The sequence below is a fragment of the Spinacia oleracea genome, chromosome 6, assembly GCF_020520425.1.
Source record: "Spinacia oleracea cultivar Varoflay chromosome 6, BTI_SOV_V1, whole genome shotgun sequence".
Classification (NCBI taxonomy): Eukaryota; Viridiplantae; Streptophyta; class Magnoliopsida; order Caryophyllales; family Amaranthaceae; genus Spinacia; species Spinacia oleracea.
Genome location: NC_079492.1, coordinates 109179754 through 109199268, shown reverse-complemented (window position 1 = coordinate 109199268; position 19515 = coordinate 109179754). Strand labels below are relative to the sequence as shown.

The following is a 19515-nucleotide window of genomic DNA, read 5'->3' as shown; positions in this document are numbered from 1 at the left end:
CCTTGGTGTGCTCGTGGCCCACAGCGCTCCAAGACCATCGTTGGGCGTTGTTGCTGGCCTTCATGCTCAGTGCTATGCGCTTGACCTCGTGCTTGTCGAGCGATGGACCGACTCGCTTGCCGCCTTGTCACTCGTCGACCTTCCGATTCGTTTTCCGATTCCAGAATCTATTTCCGTTTCGAACAAATATTTATGTTTTCGTTAATATTTATGATTCCGGAAATAATTTCCTATTCCGATAATATTTCCGATTCCGGTAATATTCCCGTTTCCGGCTAGATTTCCGATTCCGAAAATATTTCTATTTCCGATAAAATTTTCCGATACGATCCATGTTTCCGTTTCCGGCAACATCTACGACTTGGATAATATTTATATTCCGTTATGAACCATATTTCCTTTTCCTACAATATGTTCATTTCCGGAGTGTTCTTTACTTTGCCTTTTGACGATTTCAGCTCCCACTGGAACCGAGATCCGTTATTTCCGAATGATCATAAATGGAGTACTTAATGAATAATATGTTCACTTAAATACTTGATCCGTTCACGTACTATTTTTGTAACCCTACAGGTTCAGTCAATAGTAAGTTGTGGATTAATGTTATTAACTCCACTTGAGCTGAAGCGGCCTCTAGCTAAGCATTCAGTTCACTTGATCTCATGGAATTATTAACTTGTTAATTAAACTGAACCGTATTTATTAAACTTAGCATTAAATGCATTAAATGCAAACTTGGACCAACGGCATTATTTCCTTCAAGTCGTAATATTCGGAGGCGGATTTCACCAAGTACTGCCCGTAATCCCTAAAACATCAAAAGAAGAACTAATAGAGGCAAGTTTAGTCAGATCTAGAATATGACACCCTACAAAAACTAAGCCTAACGGAAAATATGAGAGATGTATTAGACCCCTCTTTTAGTGCCTACTTATTAAATATTGGTAATGGTGAAGAAAAACATGTGTATGATGCTATGATCAAACTTCCTCCTTCTGTGGTTGTGCCTTTCGAAGATGAAACAACCTCTTTAAATCATTTGATTATTATGTGTTTCCACATTTAGATATACTTTCCTCATCTCCAGAACTATTAATTAATCGAGCTATACTAACACTAAAAAATAAAAAGGTTGACCACATAAATGATTTGCTCATCAATATATGCCATCGATATCCATTTACATATCATAGTTTTGCCGAAACAATGGATTCAAATCAACAAGTCAACCACGAAGACTTTTTAAATAGTTTAACACCGAATGGCCTTCCCCCTCGTATATTAACCTTGAAAGAAAATTGTCCAATCATGTTGCTAAGAAATATCGATCCTTGAAATGGATTATGTAATGGTACACGCTTGATATGTTGCCAACTCTCGAAAAATATGTTGAGATAGCAATTGGACCTCAACGTGTTTTCTCCCAATAATTCCTCTTAAACCGAGTGAGAGTGACAAATATGTGATTCCTTTTATAAAAAGACAATTTCCTAATAGGTTATTCTTTGCTGACTACAAATAAGACACAAGGACAAACATTAGATTATGCCACCATTTATCTTTCCCGACCAGTTCTTTCGCACGGACACTTATATGTTGCACCATCACGGGTCAAAACCTCCGACAACATCAAAGTTCTTGCAATTCAAAGTCATGACAACTTCTCTAATACTGGTTGCACGAGAAACGTAATGTACAAAGATATATTAATGCTTGCAAAAATTTCTTGGTTTGATATAGTATATGTCTAAATTGTTTTGCTTGATAATTATTTTAGTAGGTGTGTTAGTTCTTCTTCTCTTGACATTAACATTAATTCACTATAACATGACCCCTGACCAATACATCTGCATGCATTCTTACAAGAACAAAAACCATGTCACGTTAATGTAGCTACATCAACAACATTACTCCTCAATCAAGAAATTGGACTGCCAAAGTAAGAGTAATGGAAAAGTCATATGAGCGACCATTTTTCAATGTGACGCGTAATTATCAAAGGCTGGTCATTATTGAAGGGCAGGTGCAAAATTCATTATCTTTATCATTATACATTTCAATTTGAATGTGACAAATACTCCATTAATGCCACAATATCTAAAGGTAACTTTGAATAACATTTACCACCTTACACTTTGCAGGGAACACGAGTTCAAGCAACCATATTTAGCCGCGACATCTCTTCATTTGAAAAAACATTAAACATCCTTGGTCAGTACTACATTTCAAATTCAATGGTTATGCCCATGTTGAGAAAACACCGCATTGTCATTTGTCAACCACATATACTAATGGATAATCAGCATAAGGACTCATGTAAGCGAGGTTCCAGAAAGCGAAACAGATGACAAAACCATCCCAAGCCCTTTTAGCCTTGTGTCTTAAGTGAGCTTGAACAATAAAATGATTTTACTTTGCAAGTTGGTAAGATAAACACATACAATTTCAATCATATTTTTTTAAAACACATTTACATCACTAATTTCCTATTTGTATAAGATGTTGTAGCTGCAGCGATTGTGTTTCTTATCAAAACATTACATTTTGGAACAACATTCCAAGAAGTTCTTCTAATTGATCAAGAATAAGAAACATACACTACGAACACATGTATCTATACATTTGTTGTAATTAAACTAACTAACATTATGTTATTCTCTTTGATTTTTCCCAGATTGAAGTTAATGATCCTGACATCTCGGGATGATTTTTCTTCTAACGAAGGACAGAAAAAATTCTCAGATCATCCAAACAAAGCAAATGATAATTGGGATGCAATTTAAAGTTCTTTCTTATTGTTGTAAACTCATACTATTACTGCACTTATACATATAATATTTTTATCCTTGAATATTATAGTATCCTAACACACGACATCCTGTGTGACATTTATGTATATATGGTGAATACCCTCCGATCAATGGGCTCTAACATGTGAATTCAAGATAGTTTATTCATGTCTTGTAACAAGGTAATAACTCTTTGTCATATTTTTCGAAAAAAACAACTGTAACTAACATGACACTTCTTCATATTTTCAAGGCACGTCTCTGGTGACAAGATCTTCAAGCACTTTCCTTATAAACGTCAACACTCCATAAAGTGAGGCTCTTAGAGAGTGGTAATAACATAACTTCATTTATTATATACATTTATTAAACATTTTCCCCAACAAAAAAATTGACAAAGATTACACAAGATAAAGTTCAAATTATGATTCGCTAGAATTCTGAAGCCCCTCTTGCACCTTCAATGAAACAACCAACTTCAGAAGACTTTATCCTAATCAACTCACTTTTGAAGGTTGAAAAGGTAAAGGAATAACCCAAACTATACAAGTTAGCTACATTCCAAGAAAAAGAATTGAATAGTAACATTTTTAAATGAAATTTGTACAGAATACATAATCATTTTGGATTAAGGCATGTGCTTCAATTGCAAATCCCAGACAAAAGTTTTGGTATACTGGTTGCAATTTATGTTGGAGGGGTATATATGCAAACCACGCCAAACATTTAACTGCAAAAATTGCTCGGGGCAAGAGCGTGTTGTAGAATCAAGGTATACACAAAAATAAACTTTCATAATGTAAATGAGAACATGGCGCAAATGATTTGTTGATATGCTCACAATATGATTCAATAGCTAGGTAGTTTAATTCGTTTTTGTTTAATCATTGATTTGTACTTGGGTACTTTTGCACTATCCCCCTCCTTTTCATCTGGTTTGTTTAGCTTCAAAGAGTGACTGATTATGAATGGAGAACTTATTTGATTTCCCATGAGAGTTATTAGAATTTGTATGCTGATAAATTGGAAAGCTGCATACTTATTTCATGGGAGTGGGAGTGTCTTGAAGTGTGTGTCTTTAAAGAACTTGGTAGGGTGCATGGCTTGTATGCTTTTAGGGTTTGTGTATGGAAGTTTGATTTGGAAAAGAGGTAATTGTTTGTTCACTGTTCTATTATTTATTGCTGAATACAATATTGCTTGTTGATTGAGATGTGTGTGGGACGATATGTTATGAATGCTTAATGATTTTAGAAACCTTGAACTTAACTGCTGGTATTTTCTATATATGACTTACATCCTTAGTTATATCTACATATGCCGCTTCTCCATAAAACTCAAAGACTCAACTGGTAGATATCTCAGCAACCACTTTTGGAAAGGTTGTAGAAGAAATATTCGCAATGGAAGCTCATAAACTCATGCAACTTAGTGATAAGGTATTAGATATCAATTACTTTATTTATATTTACATGACATTTAAACACTAACAAACTCTGTTGCAAACACATGATGGTAACGTTTTTATATCGTTTGTGAGGATTCGCACATCTAAAACAAGAGTACTACTTCCAACTAAAGCCGAACATAAACAAAGAAAATCAATATATCATCATAAAATCTTTGGAAAAAATACCACAGGATCATGGTGATGAAGCATAAAAAACAACCCTCCTCAAACAAGAAGATAATGAAATCAATACTCCAAAAACAACTCCATCCAACAAAAGATGGGAGATGATACTTCTAAAGTAACCGCCACCTAGGTATGTGCTTCTTTACTTGCCACATTATTATAATTTTGCAAAATCGTGAAAAATGAGCATGTCTTTGCATCTTTTGACTTCTCTTCATTTACTCTGTCCTTGTGCTTATCCCTCTATATGATCACTAACTCTCACTTCATGTTGCTCTCTCTCTCTCTCTCTCTCTCTCTCTATCTCTCTCTCTCTCCATGTCCTCTTCTATCCATTATCCTTTCTCTCTCCCCATGTCCTCTTCTATCCATTATCCTTTCCTATTATTTTTCTTAGAGTCTGGATTTCTAATATTACATTTTTTGCGACACCCAATATTTGATTGGAGGTGGTAGAGTCAGACAATGAAAATCTGATGATAATAAGTCTGTCAATTTTGTGCTTGGTTATCATATGTGATACACAATATTATTCTTATAATGATATACAAATATATTTACATTGGTAAAGATGTAAAGGGAAGTGTTCTTCCATACATAATTATTTAGTGTGAAGTAGGCACTCTACGCATAATTTTAAAACGAGGTGTTAAAGTTTTTCCGTTCCATTCTAATAACAATTATGTTGACTTATTTTTACTTCGGACTAATACCATTGAAGAAAATGATGCGTGAAGAGGAATCAAAATGACTCTACATATTTGATTCAATATACCGCTTCAATGCTAATGTACAACTTGAATGAGCTTCACTAAGCTCCTTTTGACTTGTATCCCACATACTATTTTGGATATGTTGCAACTCCAATTTGTGGGTTGTTTTGGATATGCTGGGAAATATTTTGTAGCAAAATGCACAAAGAAACCGCTTAACATGATGAATTAATGTGGCATAGGAGAAAGATGACAAGCTGTTAGTCACTAAGCTTCTTTTAAACATAAACTTCTTTTCACTGTGTAAATATTTTTAGATGTAAGAAAAACAAAGTCTATGTAATCAATAATGATGAACTATATGTAAATATTCAAATTGTATTATATGTACAAATGTTAGTATCCTACTCAACGTGCAATGCACGTACCCTTAACTAGTTAGATAAAAGTTTCCTTAACAAAAATTTTGCCAAAATAATGTATTTTCCATAAGAGTCGTTTTCCCCGGTCATTTTCTCTTATCCAAGAAAAATAACATTTTTTTCCTTTTAAAAAGTAATTAATAAATAGTCATACGGAAAAAGAAATACTTCGTATGGATCTAACAATTAATAACAAGTTTAATCAAATAAAGGTAATATTCATAAAAACTACGACCGTTGACCAAATTTTGTAAGACATCTCTTGCACATGTCGGTGAAAAATACAACATTTTTCAGAAAGATCGATGATCTAACGAGTTGTTACGCGAATATGGTTATCATTTGATCCATCTGATTGCATTCGAAAAATTGACAACTATTGCAATCCCGTATAAATCTTTGCCAACAAACCAATTTCACAGTCCTCTATCAATACTATACTACACTTAGAAAACCCAAGCATGACTAATTTCACCGTTAGTGAATAACTGCATACATAGATGTGGTTTTATTGAAACTAACAAAACAAACATTTAAAAATTAAAGAGAACTGGTCGAACTAGGACACAAAATTTTGTTAACCCTAGAAAGAAAGGGAAGAGAGGAAAGCGGTTAGGATTTTTGTTTCGGGGTTTATGTCGTATTAACTTAAACTAAGAAAATACGAAGTATAATACTTTGAGACTCATGAAAAATAAGTTAGATAATATGAAACCAATTTTTTTGTAAACATGTACAAGGAAAATAATTATTTTGCAAGGTATCGTTATATTAGATTTATGTTGTCTGAATTTATGGCGCGTTCTATTCACATTATTTGTACATATTTTTTATGAACTTATCTCATTTGATCCCTTAACTGAGCTTTCTGAATTATCAAAACTTAGGCCCCGTTCTTCTGAACTTTGTTTAGCTGAACTGAATTGAATTGAATGGAATTGAATGAATAGTAAATAGTAAATAATAAATACTCCCTCCGTCCCATATTAGTTGTCACACTTACATTTAGGTGATAAGTGGTTGTTTGGTTATCAATTGTTATTTTATTGAAAAAGTAGATGTAATATGAGTTAGTGAGGTATCATTTTAATTGAATGAGAGAGGGTGTGGGGACAAAAACATTTAGTGGGAAGAGAGAGACAATATAATAATTATGGGGTCATTCCTAATTTAGAAGTGTAACAACTAATTTGGGACGGACAAAAAAGGAAAGTGTAACAACTAATCTGGGACGGAGGGAGTAATAGATTATAAATTATAGATAATAAATAATAGATAATAAATAATAAATGATAAATGATAAATGATAAACGATGAATGATAAACGATGAATGATAAACGATAAATGATAAATAATAAATAATAAATAATAAACAAAATATAAATTTGTGTTGTACTTATGATGTTTATATAAAAATATTTACATCATTATTTTGCAATTTTAATCGAGCATATGTCAATATTGTAGTAATGATAATTTCAGCAATATCAATAATAATTAAAAGATTAATAGTAATAATTACAATGTTAATATTTATAACAACAATCATAATAATAAATTATAACTACAATAATCATAATTATTTATTAATAACAATAATTACATATATTATTAATATAATAATGGAGTAGTAATATTTAAGTAATAATAACGACAATATATATATATATATTTTTTAAGTAATAATAACGATAATATATATATAATAATAATAATAATAATAATAATAATAATTGTCAATTTTAATTGCAATATCAAGAATAAAAATAACTACAAAGAAAGATGAATCCGTTCTTTTGAACTGAATGAAATTGAACTGAACTGAATGAAACTGCAATAAAGTCCAAAAGAACATGGCCTTAGTGTAGTTATGAATTGTACTTGATCAACCCTTTATTTTTCATGAATGTCTTATCTTATACGGAGTATGAACTTATTTTTGTGAAATAAGTAGAATAAGGTGAATAGTATGAAGATTTATATTAGAATTTATATGTTCAAAGGATAGATAGAAAATTAGGTAAATGTAACTCACCATTAATTGATATAAACAATTTTAAGTACATTGGAGTATAAATATTCGAAATTTGTAAACTTATCGAGGAGTAAGTGTATGGAGTAATTCACCAATTCTTAAATGGTCTTGGTCCACACTAAATTTATAGTGGACCATGTCTTAAAAAAAGGTCAACAATTTCTAATTTATTTTGGCATGTTTATTAGTATTATTATGAAAAAAATTATCAAATTGGTGTCGTTGATACATGTTGTGCTTGAATAATGTGATAATTCACTTTTAAAAATATAGGGTTAGGGTGCGTTCTGTTCAACTTAGTTGACCTGAACTTATCTGAACTTATCTGAATTTATCTGAACTTATCTGAATTTATCTGAACTTATCTGAATTTATCTGAACTTATCTGAAATTATCTGATCTGAATTTATCTGAACTTATTGGAACTTATATGAACTTATTGAAACTTTTAATAGTAGTAATAATAATAAGGAAAAATTGATATTGACAGTCCCAACTATGGTCACTTCACTTTTAAAGGTCCCAACTTTTGATTATTCTAGAGTGGTCTCAACTTTAAGGTGTGTTTTCCCAGAATGGTCCTTTAGTTTATTAAACTGTTAATTAAGTTGATTTAAGCATATCATACTATTCTATTTACTTCATTTAATTAAAAAATATGGTTATTGCACGAGAGATATGAGTCTTAATTAAGTTATTTAGCACTTAATTTTAACTAAGGGACCATTTTTGGAAAGGACTCTCTATAGTTGGGACCACTATGAGATAATCAAAAGTTGAGATCTTTTAAAGTAAATCGGCCATAGTTGGGACTGATAATATCAATTTTTCCTAATAATAATAATAATAATAATAATAATAATAATAAAAAAAAAAAATTAATAAATTAAAATAATAATATTAATTATAATACTAAATAAAAATAATAATTAAAATAAATAAAATAAAATAATAGTAATGATTATTATTAATAAAAATTATTAAAATAAATAATAATATTAATAAAAATAAACAAATAATAAATAATAATAACAATAATAATAAAATAATATAATAATAATAATAAAATAAAAAATTTATTATATATTATTATTATTATAATTATTATTTAATTATTATATATTATTATTATTATTATTATTATTTATTATTATTATTTATTATTATTAATATTATTATTATTATTTTTATTATTATTATTATTATTATTATTATTATTATTATTATTATTATTATTATTATTGAATCTTATTGGAACTTATTGGAACTTATCTGAACTTATTGGAACTGAAACTTAATTTTTTAGGGTGAACAGAACACACCTTTATTGTGATTCAAAAAAACGGTTACTATGTCTAAGAATTTTAATGTTTAACTTAGCACCATATAAACAATAAAGGTAAAGATCTGTGTAAAAAGGTTGCTGGAGACTACGAAGCACGGGTACGGCTCCCAGGTACCGTATCCCGTACCCGATACGGGTACGGTATGGGTACGGCCTAAAAACGTACCCAAAACGAATCTGAATAGTGGGTACGCGGGTTGAATTTGGGTACGGTTTGGATTCGTTTCCGGGGACGGGTGGGTACGTATTTCGGGGATTAATGGCGAATCCTTAGGTTTTATGGTGGCTGTGAAGGCCAAATTCAAAAATTAGGGTTTATTTCCAAAATCACCAAATTGGGGCAAATTCTCTCTCTCACCCGCGTCATTGTTGGCTGCTGGTCGTCGCCCACTGCCGCCGGCTGTTTCTCCTTGCCTCGCCGGTCGCCGGTTCGTTCTTCTCTTAGTCTCTCTGGTTTCTTCGAGGAAGCTTCGAGTCTTCTCTTCTGGTCTCTTCGAGTCTTCTTCGGATCTTTAGGCCGTCGACTCTTCGGATCCGCCGTCGACTCTTCGGATCCCAGTCTCCCTCGCCGGCCGGTGACTCGTGAGCACTCTAAGTTGTTCTCTGTTTTCTTTTTGTTTTTTTTCGATTTGTTTTGCGTTGATTTGTGAATGAACGTCTGAATGTCTTATTTGTATTCTTTATTTTCTGTTTTTTTTGTTTATTTATTTTCTATTTTTTGTTTATTTATTTTTTGTTTATTTATTTTTTGTTTTTTTTATTCTTTATTCTTTATTTTTTGTTTTTTATATTATTTATTTTCTGTTTTTAAGATGTTTTATTTTTTGTTTTTAAATGTTCTTTGGTTTTGTCATTTAGGTGACTTAATGTTTAAACTCTTAATTAATTAGTTAATAGTTAACTTGAGTGTTGAATTGTAATGGTTATGTTGAATGAATTTGTTTATTTTTCATTTGATTAGGACCAATATGGATTCATCCCAAGATGGTTATGTATGGATGTTTAATTTAGCTTTTTTTTTTTTTTTTTTTTTTGCCGAATCCATGCCGTACCCGTTTTTCACAATTTTAATTTTGCCGTTTTCCGTCCCCGTATCCGTTCCCGTATCCGTTTCCGTGCAACATAGGTTAGAGACAACTATTGATTTTGGGTCCACACAAATATTATAGTTGACCAATAATTCGGAGTAATTTTATTTCCATTCAAATATTTCAAAAAACATTTTCAAATTTTTGCTTTCCGCTGTGTTTTTCCAAAGCCCGCCACATCAAAAGTGAAAAAACACACTTCATACTCGTAATCCGCACAACTCCATCCAACACAATATTCACCGTAGATTAAACACGCATCAGCGATCTCCAACAACTCTCACCAAAGCACACGGATCGACCTTCACAACCGTTGGATTAAACACAGATCCTCCACACCAAACAATTTCAACACCTATAATCCCGGCACCTATAAATAAATCCCCACCTCGCTCATATCTCTCACAACAAAATCATCATCCACACATCTGTAATTTCTCCTTCTCTCTCTAGAAACGTCAATTAAACTCATTTTCTCTCTCCTAAAAAGAGCTCAACAAAAATGTCAGGCCGTGGAAAGGGAGGCAAGGGTTTGGGAAAGGGAGGAGCGAAGCGTCACAGGAAAGTTTTGAGGGATAACATCCAGGGAATCACCAAGCCTGCCATTCGTCGTCTTGCTAGAAGAGGTGGTGTGAAGCGTATCAGCGGTCTGATCTACGAAGAGACCCGTGGTGTCCTCAAGATCTTTTTGGAGAACGTCATTCGTGATGCTGTCACCTATACTGAGCACGCCAGGAGGAAGACTGTCACCGCTATGGATGTCGTCTATGCCCTCAAGAGGCAAGGAAGAACTCTCTACGGTTTCGGCGGTTAATTTCGGAATTCTAGGGTTTCTGGTGATGTTTTGGGGGAAATGTGGTTGTTAGTAGGTATGTTTGGGCTGATAATGAAATTAGGGATTAGAATTTGTAGATCTACTTGTCTTTAGTAGTACGAGTTTGGTGGCTTAGGAATCTAGTGGTGGTGTTCTTGTGTAATTGCTGGCTGTGATTTCAATGAAATGAATATCTCGTTCAATCTAATTCGTATTATTTTATTCAGTTTAGTGTTTAATTTCAATTTCTTGAAATTTAATCTACTTTGATTGTATTGCGTTGCTCAACTTGCCTTCTGTAATTACAATCTGGCAATCAGTTGAAGCTCATTTTCCAGATGACTTGGTTTTTGTGCTCCACAATGTCTGCAAATATATTAATTTTCTTGCATGTCAATCAATTTGTAAACAATCAGTCTATTCTTTTTGGAACTTGAATTCTGGTGATAAAAATGGTTTCCCAGAAGGGTATATGGTAATCTTGATTTCGATTCTTAGTTTTCCCGATTTCACAATAACTTGATTTTCTTGGAGTCGCTATTTAGAAGTCTTATTGGATTATGAGCATACGGATTACACTTCTGAAGTACTGTAACAAATAAAAACAGATTCAATGGTTTAGGTAGGAAGCTGTGAATTGTGATCGAATCTAATTTTTGTCATTTTAGTGTTTTTTTTATGGCGATCAACTGGAAGTTTATTTTCCTGATGAATTAGTTGCAAATACGGAGTATCTGATTTTCTGTCTGGTCAATGATTTTTATTTTCGGAACTTGGTAAATTGGGTATTTCAACAATTTAACGGTGTTATGGTAATTTTTGATTTTGTTTCCTGGGTTTACGACCGATCACAGGTGCATACACTTATTAACATTTCTGAATTAACACAATGAAAACAGAAAAATGTACTTGTACTGTAGGATTAGGTGCAAATATGCATAAACTTGTCAACATTTCTGAATTAACAAATGAAAACAGTCTGGAATAGCACTGAGTTTTTTTTTTTTGACAAAAGAATAGCATTGAGTTATTACATAGAGTAGGCGGGAAATCTCGAAAACCAGAGGATTACTAATTGTTGAAGGGAAAACAATCCCTCCAGCAAAAGGTTCTTTGCAAGAAAGAGGTACCTGTGTACTTGTACAAAGTTTGGAAAACGTCTTTTCTTAGGGCATTTCAGCAGAGTGCATTTTAAATTTCAATAACCAGGAACATAAATCCGGGATGATCACGAGCTTAGAAGAATAAGTAATGTCGATAGTACTTTAGAATGAGAAACTTCATATATTGATGATTATAGAAAATGAACGACAGGGGAACAGTCAGAGTTCCCCTAGACTATTTTTTGACACGACAAGGATAGAAGCAAAATGGTAATATCAAGCAATCCTCTACTTTTGAAAAAACACTCACAAAAACGCCCACTTCGCCAACTTTTCTTTTACCGACTCTTCTCGTTGTCTCTCACCACTCGTATAACAAAGACAGACTTAAAAGTCACCGTGTTCAATTCTTGGGAACTCCGAGCCTCAGGCGGAAATCCTCTTCCATAAGAGGGAGTCCTTCCCTCAATTTCACCTTTGGCTCCCAACCAAGCAATTCCATGGCTGTTGTTATATCCGGCTTCCTTTGTCTTGGGTCATCGGGTGTATTTTCCACTGAGATGATCTTCACTTTTGGATTGATCAGCTGCAAATTGTACACAACCAACAAGGATTATAAATATTTGTTTCCCTCAACTAAAGACGGTGCTAACAACATCTTATCCTTACTATATGTCGTGAATATGCACTTTCAGAAAATTGTACAAAGTATATCTTATCCGATGTATATGGCATGAATATGCACAACAACATTCCTATCACTATAACACAATTCTCTATGAACCTCAAGTATACCCCTCTAAGTAGAAAAGTAAGGTCGACTTAGGTATGGAGTAAAACAACGAAGAAAATCAATTATCATTTAAAATAGTACAATAATTTTTGCATGTACAAAACAGCTGGAACAACATGCCACCCACACAATGTTGCACTCATACAGAAACACTAGCCATAGTGGAGACCCATGACCTCATACACTACCAGCCTTCATATTAGTTTGCAATTTTTTTCCACACATACATTAGAGTATGGAGTACAGATCGAGTAGAATACAAATTTTGCATTGAATGCTTCAACAGGTGGTTCAGTGACAACTAAATTAATTTAAGTTTATCCACAAGAAGCAGTGATGTTCAGATAAACAACACAATGAAATTAAAATAGCAGGCCAAGCCACCATAAGTAGCACAATATAATCCAATGTTAGGTACTACTCTCGAGCACATAGGTAAAGACTGAAAGAGTACTAACAGAATTTTGTAACACGTACCTCTTTCACAGTCTCAGCAAGTTCAAGCATGGTGAATTCACCTAAAGGTGAGTAAAAGAGTTAGCAACGGTAAATAAATAAAGATTGAAAGAAGAAAAGAGAACCTAATATTGCATCATTACCAGGATTTCCAATATTGATTGGCCCGGTGTGCTCTCCTTCCATGAGTCTGATTAGACCATCCACCTGAAATAAAGTCGACAGTGTCAAGAAACAATTACCTGTTGCTCTAAAAGCAAAACAAAGAGTATGAAATATTCAAACACAGTAGACTATCACATACCATGTCAGACACAAAGCAGAAACTCCGAGTCTGAGTTCCAGGAGCCTGAACTGTTAATGGTTCATCCCTGCGAGGGAAAGATATAGTAGCATGATCAACGCCAATATTTTGCCAAGTTTCTCTCATAGTCAGCAAAATTTATACCAATAGATGATGCAGCAACATAAAAAAGGATTATGTAGAGCATACGGCATCTATTTTACTACATTATTTACTTAACCTCTCCCTCTCATGTCTCAACAGTGAACACATATTAGGTTTATCCTAATTACTAGGACTCTAGGAGGGCTAATTAGATTACAAACTTATGGGTATCTCCATCAAGCAAGACCTTTTTGAAAAAGAGAACTTGAAATATAACTTCCATTTAGGCCATGCTTGAAATGAGGGAAATCAACCCGGGGTAATATCTACTGTCAAGGCATTACGATTTACAGAAGGTAAACTAAAGGAAATGGGAGTCCCTAACCAACTAGATTAGTAATTAATCCCACCTACCTTGTTTTTATCTCCACCCATCCACCAGGACCACTACCCTCTTATTTGGGCTCCAATTTTGAGTTTTATTACCTCTTAAATCATTCCCCACATTCTAAAACAGGACCAAAATTTAATTTATGGGCTTAAAGATAAACTTGAAACCATTTTACAGGATCTACAGCGACATCAGAGTGCATCAGCTTACCGAAGTGCTTGAGCAATGAAGTTGCTGACAACACGGCCATCATCGATATTCATGCGAGGCCCATAAGTATTGAAAATTCGGGCTACACGGATTTCTGTTTCACAAACAAAGGAAAATCATCTCAAATCTTGGTCTTTCTAAAGAGTGCTAACTCAAGAGAGGTAACAAGCTTACCAATCCCGTGCTGTCTGTGATAGTCAAACATCAAGGTTTCAGCAACACGTTTTCCTTCATCATAACAACTCCGAACTCCTGTTAGCCAGAAAAATAAACAACTTCAGTTCTCCAGCATACCAAATTCTTGCACAAAAAGTGTACCATAATCGAACAAATTAAAACATAATTCAATAACGTTTACCACTGAAGTAAGTGCACTTACCAATTGGGTTAACATTTCCCCAGTAAGTTTCGGGTTGAGGATGCACAAGGGGATCACCATACACCTCTGATGTAGAAGTAAGCAGAATCCTGTGGGGAGTATGGAAGCAAAACAGATAAGGCAACACTACTTGGATGATAAAGAAAATTAACACACAAAAATAATTCCACAAACCTGGCTCCAACACGCTTGGCAAGTCCTAGCATATTCAAAGTACCCATCACATTTGTCTTGATTGTCTGTAAAGTATCAAACGTTCAGATTAGATTACTATTTAAACTCAATAAAAGCGATTTTCTCACAGATGCAAGTATCAAGGTCTTAATGTCTTACGCCATCAAAGCATGTCAATAGTTAAAACTTAGGCATTTTCAGCAAATCTGTATCGATTAATCTTCAGAATTCAAGTAACATACATAAAATGTACGAAGTATGATATCATATGTTTTACTAAGCTCACCTTAACTTAGAATGTAATCAAATCACTCATTCTGCCAGGTATAACTCACGAGCTTCTTGGCAATGCGTTCTGAATATAACAGCCTATAGTTCTTTATGACATAGTTCAGTAAGTAACAACATGCGAAGCTTCCACATATCGAATTCCATGAGGAGCACAGTGCTATACGAGAAAAATCCTTAATCTAGAGGGAGCTGGGAAATACTTTGACCTTCTTTAAAACATGGTATATAAGAAGCTATGGTATCCCATGCATAGAACAACTTGTGGAACCAAGCCTCAGAGCACAGAGAAGGCTGGTATTTTGGCTTTGTGGAAAAATAGAGATACTAATCGTATTATGACCTTGAGAATGTTGAAATTGTAACAAATCCACACTCCCACATCATAAGCGTGGGAGATGAAATGAATTCAACAAGGACAAGAATTTTTGAGGACCAATCAACACCAAATTCATTTACTTGGCAGCATGGTGGATTTCCGGTATGTTATGTCTGAAATTGGATCTGAATCACATGATTTGAACATATGAATAGTAGATGTCACATGATGGAAGCAGAAATTCAAGCCAATTACATAAGAGGTCTTAGAAAAAATGAGAAAGTTATATTTAGCTGTACTTACCTTTACAGGGTTGTGCTTGTAAAAAATTGGTGACGCAGGGCATGCAAGGTGATATATCTGATCAACCTCAACCAGTAATGTCTCTGTGACATCTGCAGATGAGAAAGCAATTATGAAACTTACAGAAACCTAACTAGATAAAACTTTTGCACAGGACAAAGTACAATATGAACTGGTAGAGACAAATGAAGATGTAAAAAGAAAAAGTTTATGCTCATATCATTTTCCTTACTGACAATTGAGAAAGATAACAAAGTTACCTAAGAGGCATAGTTTTAAATGTTAAATAAATCTTCAGACACAGAAAGGCAGCCAAACATGATTTGAGGAGTGCACTCCGTTTACAGAGATGAAAGAGTAAAATAGCTACCTTGCTAGAATTTCCATTATATCTGTAGGCACGTAATTCAAATTCGTATATGTGCCACGAAATTATTCGGGTCAAAGTATTGACTCGGCAATTGTTTGATAGACTTGAAAATTTTGTGTTTACAATGTCCAACATATGTGAAAAAAAACCTATTGATCAGTCTCGATTTTCAATAATAAAAAATGGAATTACCCCTAAAGTTGGACCATGCAAAGAATAGCTCAAGTGTAGCACATAACTAACATTTATGGAGAATAGTACTGTAAGCCAGCGTTTTAAATGTCCACAGAAGTTAAAGTTATTGTTGTGCTTAGATTAAAGGCATGTTTAAGTTATTGATACAACACAAGTGATGACCAAATATAGATTAACAAGATTAATACCATGACGGATAAGCTCAAATCTTGGATGTCCAATCCATTTCTTAAGGTTGTCCTTCGAACCAGTAAAGTAATTATCAACAACAATCACCTGTTAAGACATCAAGAAAATAATTTAGCCACTTCCCCCTCTCCCCCCAGCGGAACAAGAACAGAATAGGAAATGTGCATTATGCAATAAGATTGCCGTATCATCTTCCTTGTTTGATCATTGGTCAATTGAAAAGGAACAATGCTCACCTCATTCTTTTCATTTTCCATCAATCTATCCACCAGGTGGGAGCCAATAAATCCTGCTCCTCCCGTAACCAAAATTCTCATGTTTGACTGCCACCGAGAGACACAAAAAGTAAAGCATTTAGTAAAAATAATGAAAAGATGGCTCAAATACAACATCTTGACAACCATCAAAACCCTTCATTCATGACCGAATTGAATTCTACAAAGTAAGCAACATTGCTTCATCATCAGCATTGCACAATGAAAATTAGGCTCATCAGTCATCATACGGTACAGCAACGAAGTGAGAGCACTATGGACTTACAATAACAACAAATTGATTGATCATTTAGCAAAAACAAAAACATTTCAGCCCCATTTCACATCTACCCTCTCCTAATGGACACAATCAACATAACACATCACAGCACAACCATTTTCCCCTAATGGTCTACATGTTGCATTACTAATCCACATCCTGTTTCACAAATTGGAGATCAATCCACTACAAGATCCATACTTTATCATCCTAATCAAAGATACCCATCACAACGTTTTGCACAAATTGCAAAAATCAACAAAGCATTATAAAATAAAACCCTTTAAATTAAAAAAAAAATCACCTGAAAAAACTTAGAATTTCTCAAAGGAGAAGGGGGAGGGGGTGGCTTGGTTCCTGATTGCTTATCTCCGTTGGATGCCATTTCTCAGATCTCCTACTCAATCAATATACAACCTAAAACACAACAGTTCACAAAATTTAATGACAATTAATTTGATGGGGTCCAGAAAAATACCACCTAAGCAAATAATAATTTATAAAATATTATAAATAAATAAAATTGGAAAAATGGGAATTTCTAGCAGATCAACAGGAAAGAAAAAAGAGGGGAGGGAGCAAGAAAAGTACTTGGGACTGAGAGAAGAATGAAACCCTAATTTGAATTTTTCGATCGATGAAATTAGAGAGATCAAAGAATGAAGTATTTATAATGTCATAAACAAAAATAAATAGTATGATCCATAATTCAGAAACTTCCCCTACCAAACGTCGCCAAACCCACATGCCATAGGAGAGAGAAAGCGCGACATTTACGCAATTTAATTAATTAAAACTCAAAATTGAAGAATAATTTTTTTTAAAAATTAAGGGACTTTTTACAGAGTTAGCTTCGAATTCAAGAAAAGGTCGGGAACAGCAATCAAAATCATGATTATGATTGTTATGCTAACAAATATTAAAGATATTGAAATTACGCCAAACTTAAAAGAGTGACAATTACTTGTTCACAATAATTCTTCAAAAGAAATGGGAAAAAATCATTAGCCTTTGTTGTAAATTTGGGGATTTCTTACCAGATTTTGGCACTTTGATATTCAGGAAAAAAAATGGAGAATTGCTTGGAGAAGATGGTGTGTTTAATTGTTAATTGAGAAATGATGCAAGATTGACAAAATTAAATTAAGAGGTTTATGTAATGGAAGATGTGAAAACGTGAAGAGATATGCTTTCGGAATCCTTAAAACAATGCGATACCAAACTCTTCAGTCTTGAGTCTTGACTGACCGACCCCTTTGTGAAGTTGTGACTTGTGACTTGCTTCTTTCACTTTCATAATAAAAAAAGAAATGGATAAAGAAAAAAAAAAGCCAAATTTATATTTTTCCTCATTTATGGAGTAGTAATTTTTTTTGCTAAATGTTTTGAAAAAAAATCATAAAATATTTTACCCCAATCACAATTTTTTTTTTAACCCTTGTTGTTGTTGTTGGCAATTAATAAACTTTAATAAAAAAACAAAAGTCACCGTTTTCAGGTATCAATTTCTAACTTTACCTTCCAACTACGTGCGTCGTTTCCTCTAATAATTGTCAATAGTGTAATATACGTATACATTTGGATGAAAAAAGTGGAATTCAATGCTCAAAACCTTGATTTTTTTGCCGAAATTCGACATTAAGGTGTGTTTATTAAAAATAACTAGCTTTTGATCCCGTTCAAAGACGGTTGTATAGTGGTTGTTGAGTTATCTTTTAAAGTTTTAATTAGTGAGGACTTGTGATTTTTGGTAATATATGAATTAAATAGAAAGTGTAATTTGAATGTTGAAAAAATATAAAAATTATATGTTGAATTAATATTGAATGTTAAAGGGGTGAAGTGGAAGAGGCTAATGTGTATGTTGGACTATTGGTTATTTGATGTTGAATAAGGAAGATGAAGTGGGAAAAGAGTTAAAGTTGTAAAACATAGAAACAATAAAAGAAAAATTAAAAAAAAAACGAATTGATGAATGAAATGAGAGATGACACATGTCTTCTAATAATATATGATTATCATTTTTAAATAGTAGGTATAGATGAACAAATAAGGTGTTTTTCCGACAAAATTGTGATATAAAAGGTCAAATTCGCTTTATTTTTATTTTGATAGATAAACATTATAAAAAGGTTACATAGTTACCTTTATGTATATCATCAGTGATTTGAAAACATAATTTTTGTTAAAGCGAAAAATTTTGTCACTAGAAATGAGATAACTTTTACATTATATCAGGGTAACTTTTAAACATTTGGACTTTATTGTACACCATCTTTAAATAATAATTTATGATTGACATAAATTTTGCGTATTGGCAGGTTGTTCACTTTCTCCATTAATCGAAATTGTAATTCAAATTTTAGAGAAAAAATATACGAAGTACTCCCTCCGTCCCAAAATTATCTTCCTGCTTTCCTAAACGAGCGTCCCAAAATTATCTTCCTGTTTCTAATTTTGGCTACTAAGGTCCCCACTTTCTCATGTACTATATTAATTAAAATTGAATTGAAAACCCCACACATGTACTATAATCCACTTTTCCCATGTACTATATTCTCTTTCACATGTACTTTATTC

At 33.2% G+C, this 19515-nt stretch overlaps 2 protein-coding genes across 3 annotated transcripts; one reads left to right on the top strand and one right to left on the bottom strand.

Moving 5' to 3' along the window:
- The first annotated feature begins 10422 nt into the window (after positions 1-10422).
- Positions 10423-11051, top strand: LOC110788753 (histone H4). Its single transcript, XM_021993396.2, has one exon. The coding sequence runs from the start codon at positions 10532-10534 to the stop codon at positions 10841-10843; it is 312 nt and encodes a 103-aa protein (XP_021849088.1). The 5' UTR covers positions 10423-10531; the 3' UTR covers positions 10844-11051.
- A 1053-nt stretch (positions 11052-12104) lies between these two features.
- Positions 12105-18198, bottom strand: LOC110788752 (UDP-glucuronic acid decarboxylase 5). Of its 2 annotated transcripts, none has more exons than XM_021993394.2 (13): positions 17973-18198; positions 17240-17352; positions 16638-16724; positions 16401-16488; positions 15648-15739; positions 14738-14802; positions 14564-14652; positions 14359-14436; positions 14185-14278; positions 13500-13566; positions 13339-13402; positions 13217-13257; positions 12105-12532 (listed from the first exon to the last, which is right to left on the bottom strand). In XM_021993394.2, exons 2-13 carry the CDS (start codon positions 17318-17320, stop codon positions 12350-12352), a joined length of 1029 nt encoding a protein of 342 aa, XP_021849086.1. In that variant the 5' UTR covers positions 17321-17352; positions 17973-18198; the 3' UTR covers positions 12105-12349. The 2 variants fall into 2 exon arrangements, with proteins under 2 accessions (XP_021849086.1, XP_021849087.1); XM_021993395.2 differs by lacking the exon at positions 17973-18198 and adding an exon at positions 17527-17740.
- Positions 18199-19515: the final 1317 nt, after the last annotated feature.